Source organism: Ctenocephalides felis, unplaced genomic scaffold (genome assembly GCF_003426905.1).
Source record: "Ctenocephalides felis isolate EL2017-DRISC unplaced genomic scaffold, ASM342690v1 CF-g0.4_SCAFFOLD_02859, whole genome shotgun sequence".
In the NCBI taxonomy this organism is placed as follows: Eukaryota; Metazoa; Arthropoda; class Insecta; order Siphonaptera; family Pulicidae; genus Ctenocephalides; species Ctenocephalides felis.
This window is the reverse complement of record NW_020539013.1, coordinates 66,005-80,290: the sequence shown is the minus strand read 5'-3', so window position 1 is coordinate 80,290 and position 14,286 is coordinate 66,005. Positions and strand designations below refer to the sequence as shown.

The 14,286-nt window shown below is 29.0% G+C and overlaps 1 protein-coding gene across 1 annotated transcript; it reads right to left on the bottom strand.

The window, feature by feature from the left end:
* Nucleotides 1-2,029: 2,029 nt before the first annotated feature.
* LOC113381396 (bromodomain-containing protein DDB_G0270170-like) lies at nt 2,030-7,679 on the bottom strand. Its single transcript, XM_026620325.1, has 6 exons — nt 7,663-7,679; nt 7,254-7,543; nt 6,950-7,194; nt 2,489-6,874; nt 2,290-2,418; nt 2,030-2,098 (listed from the first exon to the last, which is right to left on the bottom strand). Exons 1-6 carry the CDS (start codon nt 7,677-7,679, stop codon nt 2,030-2,032), a joined length of 5,136 nt encoding a protein of 1,711 aa, XP_026476110.1.
* Between the last annotated feature and the right edge of the window lie 6,607 nt (nt 7,680-14,286).

Genomic DNA, 14,286 nt, shown 5'->3' with positions numbered 1-14,286 from the left:
ACAACCCCTATCCATGCTAATGATCAACAATCTAGAACATCAACATCTCATGCTTACCAAGTAATAGATGCAGAAAACAATATTAAAAAAGAAAAATTAAAAACTGATATATTTGATGTAATTGATTTGAATTCATCACCCGCACTCTTATTCAGAACGGTTTTTGGAAAATGTTAAATTAAATGTAAAATATTAGCGAAAAGCAGGACAGGAGTATCCACCAAGACATCAGAACTTTGGGGGAGCGATATATAGGAAGATGGGACATCCACATGATGGCTGACAATTGTTGGAGCTTATGATAAAATCTGTAAGGCCTTGTACATGCTCGAAAATCTACCATCTACCATCCAAAAATAAAAATGTTAGAAAATGCAGATAGCAGTGATTCAGGCTCCTAAGGAAATGTTTTGAGTAATATAAAACCCCATTTTACAATAATTGGTAAATACACCCAAAGGCCAATAAAATACTTCAGTTTAAAAAAACAAAATGATAAGTTTCTGTTCTGCTGCTAAAAGTGGAAAAAGAAATAATAAATCAAATAAATTTTACTTTATAGTTTAATAAAACATGTATTATTTTATTATTTTTATTAACAAAAACATTAGAACAAAATTAAGTACATCAGAAAGTCAGTCTTCCAATTTCATATTGAGTATCGTTAATTAAAATGAATACTGTCCAATTAAAGCTAAATACATAGTTCTATAAAAAAAACATTATAATAATACATAGTTCTATATAAAAACATATTAAAAATATAGATAGATAATAATTTTTCTGTATAAGTAATATTAATTATGATTTTATTTTTCTTGACTAAAGAAGCATCCGTTATTTTTCTGAATTAAAGGCCTTAAATTTATTTAAATATTCTCTTATGATTATTTTCTTATATATATATATACATTTTTTTAATTCATTAAAAATTAAAAAAAAAAAACACTTGAAAAATTTAATATCAATTCAAAAATCTAGTCAAGGTAAAATCCGGTAAAAAATTAACATTCTAAGCAAAGTGGAAAAATTCATTTTTTATCTACCCTTAAAAAAGGGTAAAAAAATTTCTTTATACCATTGAAAAATTAAAATTATAATCAAAGGTAAAATCATTAATTTTTTACCACTAAAATATTAAAATTCTAATCAGGGCTAAAAAACATTTTTTATCTTTAGAAGATTTAAATTTTAATAAAGGTTAAAATAAATTCACTTTTTACCTTTGGCAGATCAAAACTCTAATCAAAGTTAAAAGAATTTATTTTTTACCTTTGAAAAATTAAAATTTTACTCAAAGATAAAAGAAATATTTTTTTACCTTTGAAATATTTGAATGCCAATCAAAGATAAGAATTAACTTGTACCCTTTGAAATACTGAAATTATAATCAAAGGTAAAAGAAATCGGTTTTGCCTCCGAAGAATAACAATTTAATCAATGGTAAAAGAAATCACTTTCGTCTTTGAAAGATTAAAATTTTAATCAATTTTTAAGGAAGATAGGAAAATAATTTTTACCACTTTTATTTACATAAAAATTAACGTAAATGTGGAAATATTTATATTTATTAATAATATATTTTGTTTGTTTTCAACAGTTTCTGAAGAATAAAGTTTTTTTGAAGAAAAACGTAAGCTCTTAGGTCAGAAGAATAAAATCATAACCATGTATATATATATATATATATATATATATATATATATATATATATATATCGCAAATCCAAGATTCTACCATTCAATATATATATATAATATATATATATATATATATATATATATATATATATATATGTATATATATATACCTATTCATATATGTGTGTGTGATTACATATTATTTAAATAATAAATGAATATAAATTATTTCATTTCATAAACATATTTCATATTTGTTTAAACTTTAACATATAATCAAATTTTGAAATTTCATTTAATAAATCTTTAACATATATAAAAAAACTCCATATACCATTTCATGAATACCAATTCGCATTTTTTAACAAACTTAAAAACAATTTTTCTTGTCATTTTTTGTGACTAGTTCTTGTCAATTTTACACAAATCTCTGCATGTCCAGAAGCCCAATGTTTTTTCTAAAATGAATAAATAATTATTTAACATTTGTTTAAGATCAATATTGTTTTCATGTAAATCGGCGGTAAAAAAGGATCAATTACTATTAGCCATGCAAAGAATTTTCAGGAACACTTGAAGAAAATTGAAATATTGATGAATTGTTAGGATAAAAAATGAAGTTTTAGAATTGAAAAGAAAAAAAACTTACTTGACATGCGATTGAGCAGTAACATGCTGCTTTACATATAGTGCATTGGATTTTAGCTATCATGTCGCACATAGTACAATAAATTATCCGTGGCCCATCTATATTATCATCTCCATCAGATGAAGCTTTCTACAAAAAAATAACAAATAATAATAACAATTACATTTTTCCCAAATAATTAAAAAATTGATGGACTTACCTCAGTATCCTGGTGAGAATTCATAGGCGCAGGATCTTGCTTCTTGAGATTCTCTTGACATGGTGCATCTACTATTTTTGTTGGAAAGGAGTGAATAATAGAACTGACTATTTCAGTTGTTTGCCCTTCTTTGGAACACAGCTTTTCACCTACCATATGAACTGATTGGCATGGTTTATCCATCGTTTTTGCTACTTCTGGATGATCATTTGTAATATTCATTGGTGCATCTTGCTCAGATTGATTATTTTGCATCATGGGCCCATTCGCAGTGTTTACATACGATGAATTAGTTCCAACAACACTATTTTCTGCAGGGCGATTTATTAAGAAATTTTGTGTTGAATCAATGTGTCCAGTGAAGGCATTTTGTGCTCCGCAAGTTTGAGAATTTAATGATGGATTTCCAATTCTGTCGTTCATGGCCGAAGCTGGTTGAAACTGCATTTGCGTAGGGTCTTGTACAGAACTATTTTCAATTATAGAACTTATATTCGGCAAGTTTTGGAAAGGATTTGAAATCATTTGCACGTTATTGTAATTTGGAACACCTTGACCGAAACGACAACCCAGATTCTGATTTCTTTGATAAAGGTTATTGCACATACTATTTTGATTATTGGTGGATACCCCTGCTGTAGCACTAGTCGTCGGTGCACCATTTTGAAAAGAAACTTGGTGCATATTATTGAAACTGTTCATAAATGGTCTATAATTGTTCATATTGTTGCAATTATTTTGAGCCCGTATCATAGCCAAATTACTACATTGTAACAAATTACTTTGTTCTCGAGAATATGGTATCTGCTGAGATTGCATTGGATTATTCAAGTACGAGACAGGGCGGTAACTATTATTGGCATATGGTCTATTATAATAATGATTTTGCGATATTACGGGTGCTATGTTTGAGCAAACGTTAGTTACATTACTCTGCCCCATATATTGATTCAATAGTGAACCATTTTCGGCTGTTTGTTGGAAATTGATACGTGGCATTGGAAAAAAGTTATTTCTGTTGTCAACTGGTAGAATATTATTAGTAACTGCTTTTTCGATTGTGGCCGAAGTTTGTTGCAAATTTCGTCTGCCATTCAGAGATTGTTCAAACATCATTTGAAAGTATGCTTTATTTCCTGTACTTGTTGTCCTCGACCATGTATGTGGTAATTCTTTCGATGCATTATTTTGATTCAACAATTGAATATCCGAAGATGATTTGTTTTGGGAAAGAGGCTGGTTCGGATGCGACAAATCAGTTGTATTATCTGAATCATTTATCCGAAGACTAGGCCTTCTAGGTTTCTTAGGTTTACCTTTAGGTTTGGTTTTCTGTTTTTTTGAATTTTCAAAAAATTCTTGCGAGGGAGTGAAGGAATTAGTCGGTAAAAGCAGCATTGTAGAAATATCTGGTTCACAACTTTCACTATTTTTTGAATTTGTAAGCGTGTTTAATAATTCAACGAACAAAGTTAGACATAAGGATTCAATGTGATTAATTATATCGCTCGCCTCAGACATTTTTTTTGCTATGTCTAATATTTTATTAAAAACAGTTTTGTTTCTTAGTATAGTAACATTCGAATAAGCGTATTTTTTCGACAAATAATTTAAAGCATTGAATAAACGTTTTCTTCTTGTTAATCTTAAGACATCGTAATCCAATAAACTAATTCTATAACGAAATTTATCGATATCATTAGCATTGATAAACGATAGTCTATTATTATAATTATTTACTGCACAAAAAATATCATTAGAAATGTCAACGGCAAAACATAAAAAGATTGCATCTTTATACATATGAAAATCGACATCATCAATTGAGGCATTAATCGAGTTTTGATGACGATTTCTATACGATGGTAAGCTTATATCGGCAGCGGCTTCTTGTGAATTCATACTTTCCAATGATCTAACTCGAATTTTTGGAAAACTCGCGTTTGTCTCATTCGATGTGTTTTCAGATCGAGACATGGCACTCGAAATATGCGATTGTCCAGGAGATGATAAGCTATTAGTTATATTCATTGGAGATACATTCGATGAAAAATTTGAAGCTGCTTTTGAAGAATTCGCACGATTCATTGCATCAAACTTTGATGATATTGATTTTCCAGGTCCATTCAATGTCTCTGCCAATGGTAAATCACCAGGAAGTTCAAATGGCATGTTGCCGCTACCGCTATTAGCATTCTTGTCATAAATATTTGTCGCAGTTTGAGGTGAAGTATTAAACTCAGAACGTACCATATTAAAGTTATGTCGGTTCTGATCTAAATGCTGAAATTGAGTTATGCACACACTTGCTGTGGATCCATTATTAACATTCTCCGAATCTGAAATAATGGCAGGAGAAAAAGCTTTTTCGTGTGTTCTGCTCGTTGTCCCTGGCACAACTATCGCACATTTGGTGAAAGTCTGTGGTAAAGTACGTTTCTGTCCATTTTGGAAACTAATGGATGGTTTCGAATACACTATTACAGAATCAGAAGATCTTATGAACTGATTGTTTGATGAGAAAATCCTTGTTTGTGAATCTGAAGAATGCCTAATTTCGTTAACTTGTATGTCAGGTAGTTTATGTTGGGCATTGTCAGGAGCGATATTGACTAAACGCTCAGAAGGTTTGGTTAGCACAATTTTCTCCTGTGAAATTCCAGATTGTACTAATCCAAAAGCATAAGAATTAGAGGAAGGCTGTGAAAAAGTAACTGGGTTGATAGATGAATTTTCACAAGTTTCACTTTGTAAAGCAGTTGGTGACTGTAGAATTATTTGCGTTCGATTCACAAAAACTGGTAAATTGATAATTTTGTATTGGTCATTTAATGGAGTTATCGTTATTGGATTCGGAGGGCAAAGAAGCGAAACTAAATTATTTTGACTTGCTGGCAATAGCAAAGTTGACGGCTCCGATGATTTGTCATTTTCCTGTGTTGAGTTCCACTGACATATTGGAAAAATTGTCAGAGATTGCTCAGCTCTACTTTTGTCTACAGAGGATAATATATTTTGCGAATTATTTTGAAACGGTTTTGGTAATATTTTTTGAAACGGTTTTGGTAATATTTTAGCAGCATTATGCGTCGGTATCACGCTGGTATTTTTAACTTGTAATTCTGAATCAACATTCGAAGGAATCGTCGATTTAAGCGATACATTGGGTTTGGAATTAAGTAATACTGGCATATTTTTAACTTTATTGTTTACAGGCGATAATTGCTGATTAATTTGCGGACTATTTTGGAATAATTCTGGTAATATTTCAGCAGCTGCTTGCGGTGGTATCACATAGGGATTTTTAACTTGTAAATCTAAATTTACCTTCGAAGAAATTGATGCTTCTTGATCCGATAAATTCGTTATGGAACTAGCTGACACTGGCATATTTTTCACTTTATTTTCCAAATCATTCTTCTTAGGAGTACTGGCGCCTGTATCTCTTTCATTTTGGCTTTCTGCAAATGATATTGTTATATTAGCAGAACTTTCACCCGTTTCATTATCACTTCTCTCTATAGTAATATTAAACTTTGGTATAATCTTTGGAACGTCTCCATTTATTGTTTGTTGTATATCACTGCTGATGAGTGAAGTTTGATCATCTCCGTGAGATTTCTGTGTTTGACTAGTAGAAATAAGTAAATCCTTACTAAAGTTATCTGCAGGTAGATTATCGCAAGCGACTTTATCCATAATACTATTTTCCTCCACAATTTCTTTATCAGACAATTTTTTTATTATTTGTTTGGCATAGTTTAAGATCTGTCGACAATTTTCCTGCAAGCTTTTAATTGTTACTGGTCTCTTTGGTTCACTTCTACTATTCTTGTCACTAGATAAATTAGAGGAAGTCTTTCCTTCCAGGGCGTCAATAGTAATTTCTTCATTCCTGTTTATATCCAATTTTGAATTAGAAGTCGTTTCTTGTTCTTCATTCGATGTAATACTATTAACTTCACTTAATGAAGAAGCATTCACAATTTTTGGTAATGGGCTAATTTGCCACTCTATTGTTTCGTCTAAAATCGGCATACTCAGGCCTATAGGCTGCGTTAAATTGGCTGGTTCTGAAGTTTCTAAATTTGTCTTTTTATTTGTGTCAACATTCTCGCCTTGACTGACCGAGAAAACATTTAAAATTTGAATGGCATCGGTATCAAACTTACTGGCTTTATTAGTATTATAATTAGCATTATCCATCCCATGATCGGACTTCGCTTCTTCAGAATGTTGATTAGGTAAAATTTGAGTTTCGTCTTGTGCTGTGAGCTGACCAATTTTATTGTTATTATTAATATTCTGCTGAAAATTTCTTTCCTTATTTTTAACCCGCTTACGTTGATTTTTCTTTTTCTTATTGGGTACAAGGTCATTATTCGTCTTTAAAATATCAATATCTTTAAAAATATCTATTTCACGCACATTTTTGACAAAGATATTTTTAGGCAATACTACCTGGTTTGAAATAATATTTTCATTCTCTGCTAGAGCTTTTATAATAGATTCCCCTGATGGATCACTCTTACTTTTTTTGACGCTTCCAAATTTCAAAAATTCTTCCGACTTTCGCTTATGTCTCGATCTAACTTTTTTGAAACCGTCATTTTTAAATTCTGTATCTATTTCTTGTATCCCAGTTTTATCACGTTTTACAGCTTCCCGGTCGTCTCCAAAAAGTTCCTTCAGCTCGATCGTTCTTTCTTTGAAGGACATGCATTTTTGTGAACTCGATTTTCTTTGTTTTGATTAATAGACTTACTTGGTTTTTTGGAAGTGGATGAATGTTTCTTTTTGGTATTGAATGCGGAGCAATTTGACTTAACATTACTAACGCACTTCTTTTTATTTATGGTATTTCCAAACATCTTTGGTTCAACTTGGCTGATTTCATTATTTGATTTAGTACTAGGTATTTCCTGCGAGCTATCTAGCGATTTCATGGCGCTGTTGTTTAGTGACATTTTCTTATGGTCCATCATATTCGGAAAATCAGTGTTATTATCCTTGCCAAAACATTTTTTGGTGTCCAATGATTCTTGTTTGTAAATGCTAAAATGGTAAATTATAATGAAACAATATTATAAAACTGTATAAAGCCGATTGGCGTATAAATAAATAAATAAATAAATAAATAAATAAATAAATAATGAAATTTGAAAATCATTTACCAGTGTTTTTTAGTCATTAAGGTAATAATTGATTTATTTAAATAATTAGAATCTCGACAAAAGGACAAAAGGTAGGTACCGTGCGATAAATCCATATATGATTACTAATATACCAAATCGTTTAGAAATACTCATCATTTTGGAATTTGTTACTATACTATATACCTAAATATATATTTATATATACATAAACTCCAAGCTGAAAACATGCTTCGTTTTGATTAAGCTTTTTTTATAACAATTTATATTATTTATTTTTATTTTACAATTATTTAAAATTTATCATAACTCGACGTTTATCAATTTGTGTTTCATAATTTTTTCGTGCAATTTTCGTGTGGTTTTGTGTTTTTTTTTTCAATTTATTTGTATGCACTGAAGATGGGTCAAATCAGGATCCGAAACGGATGTTTTCTTAATAAAAACATTTTTTTTCAATAAAACTCTTTGTAATTACTGGATGGATGCCCAAGAACAATTTTATCATATATATAATAAATAAATAAATATTTATATATATATATATATATATATATATTAAATTTTTTTATTATAATTTTGATGTTGAGATATGTGATATTCAGTTTTCAGGGCAATACATCAATTAAAAAATTGTATGACTTTAAAACATTTTTATTTTTTCCATACGTTTCGACACATTGTTTTGTGTCATCTTCAGTGGACTCTAGATTGAAAGAACAGATAGAAATTATTAAATAAAACTAAAATATAAGAAGTGATATGGTATGAACTTACATGTAATTGAATTAATAATTCCAAAAATAAAAATCGAAATCAAACAATGATAACTGACCACATACAAAGTTTCAATCATATTTTCAATTTTGATGTGGCCACAATTTTATATCACGAATCGAATACATCTCAGAGACGCTTTTCAGAATCTTGTCTGATACACCTTTACAAAAATAGTTTAAACAAAAGATTGGACACTTCCTCACTGTGCGAGAATTACCAAGTAGTCTTAAACAATGTCTCGAAATTAATACTTTTAAAATAGTTACCTATCATGATCGACTTTTAATTATATTAATTTTAATGCCAATTTTTCTTTTTCTTTTTTTTTTCTTTTAATTTTTATCTCAATTTTACAAATTATGTCCACCCTCACATTTGTCATGTTTTTATATTTCACTATATGTACCCTCTCGCGTTGTCAAATCTTAAATTCTTTGGTCAGTTCGTTTGCTTTGTACCTAACCCTCAACACGTGGTTCGCACATTGACGTACATTCAGTCAGTAGTCACCCCGTACATCGGAGCACAGAAATGTACGGCGTGATGTACTTTACAAATTCATAAAAAATCTCATTCAAAAATTTATATATTGTTCAATTTAAAATGACAAGGATTGGTTTTTTGTTGCATTGTGAACATTTATAATATGAAATAATTAGGATTGTGCATTGTGAACATTTATAATATGAAATAATTAGGATTAATTCAATTACATGTAAGTTCATACCAAATCACTTCTTATATTTTAGTTTTATTTAATAATTTCTATCTGTTCTTTCAATCTAGAGTCCACTGAAGATGACACAAAACAATGTGTCGAAACGTATGGAAAAAATAAAAATGTTTTAAAGTCATACAATTTTTTAATTGATGTATTGCCCTGAAAACTGAATATCACATATTTCAACATCAAAATTATAATAAAAAAATTTAATATATATATATATATATTTTGTATGATTCTGAATTTGATGTTGACATATGTATTAACAAAGTCTAATAATCGGGCATAACATCAATAAAAAACATGAATTTCTTTCAAAAATTTATTTTAAATCCAATATGGATTGGATTATGCAAGAAAATACCACCGGCAAGGGCGGCAAATGGACATTGACATTGATTTTTTTAATCTTATATGACTTGAAGTCAAATTCTTTAACGCCATACCAATTTTTTCGTCTGCCGAAAGTGAAACAAAAGAAATAATGTCGAGAAGCCGACTACGATTATTCGTATTAGTTAGAAAAGGGCTGTTTTTAGGGTTTTCCCGACAATTATTCGAATTTTTCTCGCCGTAAGAACCATCCCTGGACATCAACAAACATTTTAAAAACAGAATTGGCCAAATTGGTCCAGGCGCTGTTGAGTTATGCGCTTACCAACACATTTTGCGATCCATTTTTATATATAAGATAAATCAAAATTAGTTATGCTTGTTTCTATTTCAACTAATTTTGTAAAAATTATAAATTATGTTAAAACATTACTATTGTTAGGATTAGATAAGTTGTTTTAAGTGCTAAAATGTAAGATTTAAGATTAAAAGTTATGAAGTTTCTTTGTATAAGAACATCAGTATTTAGAAAAGTATACAATTAATAAAATTTTTTGATTATATTTTAAAAAAGAAGGAGGTTTAATAAATTATGTCATTTCTACTTTATTGTTCTTTTATATATATAAAAGGTTATTTAATATACTGATGATTAAAGGAAGTTGAGTTTTTGAAGTAATATTTTATAATTTTTTTTATTTTTTCTTCTAAGAATGTAATTTTAAAAACTAATTTATTTTTAGGCGATTCTATAAAAATAGAACAATTTTAAAAATAAAAGCTTATTTTAAAAATTAGAATCAATTCTTATAAAAAATATTATTAAAAGAATACCTTTAGTAATTATTTTTTTATAGCAATATAGATATAAAAATATTATTTATATCCATGTTAAGTTTATTAGCATTTGCCTATGATACTTTTTTTAAACCCAGAGAAAAATGTTGAAGATTGATAAGTAGAGAAATAGATACAATGATTGCAGAATATGATTCAAAAACTTGTAGAGTAAAATTAGAACGAAGCGCTTTTTTCTTGGGTCATTGTGTTTATAGCTCTAAAGATACAAGAATGAATTTAATAACTGAAGAAGTAAACAAACTATCTTTTCGCTAACGACTATTAATAAAAAAAACAATGTCAATACGTTTTAAGAATAGTTAAAAAAATTAACCCTATGTTTAGATGGTTACTAGCAGTTGTCAGCACTTGGTTTAGCCCTTCACAAAAGAAATGTGCTTCAATAAGCGAAGATGTAAATACGATGGTAGCTAAATATGATTTAAAATGGGATAGGTTAAAATTGGAGAGAAGTGCTTTTTTGAGACCCGAGAATGAATTTATTAAGTGATGAGGTCGATAAACATTTTCTAGTTCTTGAAGATAGAGGAAATTTATGTAAAAATGTAATTCAAACAGTTTTAATTCAGTGTAACGAACTTATCAAAAGAGATGATGATGAAAAATTAGCTAATGAGATCAAAGAAATAGTAGAGTGTTTGGATAAGATACTTATTTTAGACAGCTGCGATGATGATTTCGATTATGAATATTTATTTAAAGACGATATGAAAAATCAAGAAGAAATATTTTGTTTGGCTTGTAATGAACAGTTACATGAAGCTAAACAGTGTTCATTATATATATACATGTGCAATTTCCATATTTTGATGATCTATTGCCACCAAAACTTTGCAGTGAATTGATTCAAAAAGCTTGTTTTTGCAAAATTATGAGAAAATTGTTCCCGTTTAATTATAAAAATTTTGAAGATTTTAAGTCTGAGATGACATGCGAACAACTTAGAATTTTTGCAAACAGAGGAGAAGATGTTATAAACAAAACAACCAAGTACTATATATAGAAAAGAAGCAACTAGAGCCCCTAAGCCTACAGAGAATGCAACGTGTTCTGAACCTGGTCAAACAGAAGAAGCCTTTCCTAGAAGATAACGATAAACAAGCAGAATGTATTAAAACTAAATTAAATTCTGAAGAATGTTCGTTTAATTTAATAAATGATAAAATGACAAAATAAAATAAGATATCAGATTTAGATACAAATTTAAACGAGGAAAAAACTGAATCTGATTTTGTACCTGATTCTAAAAGCAAACCTCATTCAGAAGAAAATGATAGAAAGTTTGATTTAAATCCAAATTTACAAAGAAATAGGAAACAAGAAGAGATTAATATTTTCGATGAAAAATCTGTACAACAAATGAAAAATTTAGAAAGCGTAAAGAAAAAGAACAACCAGAAAATGACGATTTAATCAAACCAATCGCTGATTTACAAATAGATAAAGGTATTGACTTTGAACCAAAAGATTGTCTCTTAACGAAACCGAACATGTTACAACCCTTACAAATAAAAGGGGAAGAATTTCAAGGAGCTTATGGATGGGATAAATGCTATTGTATGATAATTGAAGAAACAGAAGATGAAGAAACAGAGGAGTACGAAACAGAAGAGAAGAAAGAAACAGAAATAGTGTGTTATACGAGTAGTGTTGTTGGAAATTATTATTATGACATATATAATAATACACTGCCCACTATTTACGAAGAAATCAGGTGAAGAAAATGAATCACAGCCAGAGGAGGAAGTCAATTCATCAGATAGTGTAAATGATTCAATTAATTGGCAACAAAAACCAACCCCTCTCCCAGGAGTCAAAAGTAAATTTGATTCTCATGAAAATGAAGAGTTTCCGGTACATGATTAGAAAAAAGAATATGCAAACAAAGATCAACAAATTACAAACACGTCAGCTAATACTAAAGGGTTGCATATGGCTCAGATTGAAAAAATTACAATAATTCCAGAAACTGCTGTGGAATATAGTGTAGAATATAAGAAGATAGAAAGAAAGTCTATAAAAGTACAACAAGAAGGGAAAGTCCTTGTAGCAGATGAGGTTTTAACAGACATTAGAGAATCTAATGAAATAAAAAGAGTGATTTTTGATAATAATAAAGAAGCGTTTTACGATGAAAGAAAAAGAAAAGAGGAGGAAGAACTTTTAGAATTCGAAAGGCTGGAGAAAAAGAAAAAGAATTACAAAAAGAAAGGGCGAAAAGCAACATTTTTAGAGTTACTTGAAAAAAGATAGTGGGTATCATTGAATGATAGTAGAAATAAAGAAAAGTGTCATAAAGAGAATATAAGTAAAGAAGATGGATATTAACCACAATAATTCTGATACTGATAAAACTAAACAAAAAAATATCCGGAAAAGGTATTATAAGTGTAGAATCTAATTCTAATTTAAATAATTTTAGTCAAGAGAAAGGAATATACTATTCTAAGAATCTTAGGTATTTTAAAATTTTTTATTATTTTTCTTATTAATTTTATGATTTTTTGAGATATGTTTTAATAAAATTTTCAAAAAAACAAAAGAAATCGTCATTAATGTTTTTATTTACAAAATTATAATTTTGTATCGTTTCAGCTTGAAATTTTTGCTTCATTTGATATTATCAGAATCAATATATTATATAATCATAGTTTTATGAATTAAAAATCAATATTTTATATTTTTAGATTGTCTTGATACGATAAAATTAAATAAACTTTGTAAAGATTTTTCATGAGAATCCGACTCTAATCAATTAAAATTTTGGTTTAAAAGAATTCGATTGTTATTAAAAACTATTTTTCTTTTTAGATGAATGTCGTTAGGAATCTTCGTTATAAAAGTAATTACCAAAAATTTAGTTTTCTTGTTAACTTCCCGTAGGGTAAGTTATTGTAATGGGCCGAAAATCGGAATTGAAAATTTTTACATTTCTCGACGTTTTGAAGGTTTCTGAACGTTTGGCATACCTCAGAAAAAATGGATGTGTGTGTGTGTGTGGTGTATATGTATGTATGGATACAAATTTCCAGTCACGTTTTAGGGCGCACGGATCAACCGATTTGAATGGTTCAAAAACATTCGATTCCTATTGATAGGGAAAAGAGCTGACTAGATTCTGGCAAAGGCAGGTCCAGCCGTTTCGGAGATACGGAGCAAAGAGTGCAGAAAATAGAAATCGAATTTTTGAAAGAACGGAGTATCCGATTTGAATGATCTAAAAAACATTCAATTAGTAATGATTGGGAGAAGTGTTTATCAGTTTTTGGCAAAGGCAGGCCCAGCCATTTCGAAGATACGGAGCTAAATATGTAAAAAATGGCAGTTTTTGAGAGAACTAAGCGTCCGATTTAAATGATTCAAAGAACTTTCTGCTTGTCTTAACAAAATAATTGATTTTAAATTTTTTTTTTTTTCTTTTTTTTTTTTAGTTTTTTGTATATCGAAAATATTTCAGATTTTATTCTTATTTATATTAGGCAATGATACAATATTTATAATAATCTTTGAAAACATTCAGTATTCAACGGGAAGTTCCAGCAATTTGCCTTAAGGCACGATGCCATAATAGCCTCAAGACAGAATTCCACTTACAGCTAGTTTTACTTTTACATTACATATGAAGTAATTATAAGTATAAGTATTTTACTCATTTTCATATTTATTTTAAACGTCATGCAACATGGGTTTCGTTGAAGTTTGATCTTTGAACTCCCCGAAGAAAATTGTAAGCTACTGTCACACTTGGAATATTCGAATAATTTGAATATTTTTCAGAATGAACATGTTATTCATAAATCATTTGTGATAGTTGCGCCTTAAGTTGGTTGTCTTCGAAAATGGAGACAATGTTATCGCCGAGTTTTGATCATACAAAATGTGGAACGTGTGATAAATTTATAATTATTATAATAAAAGTTAAATACTAATTTACATATGCATGTATG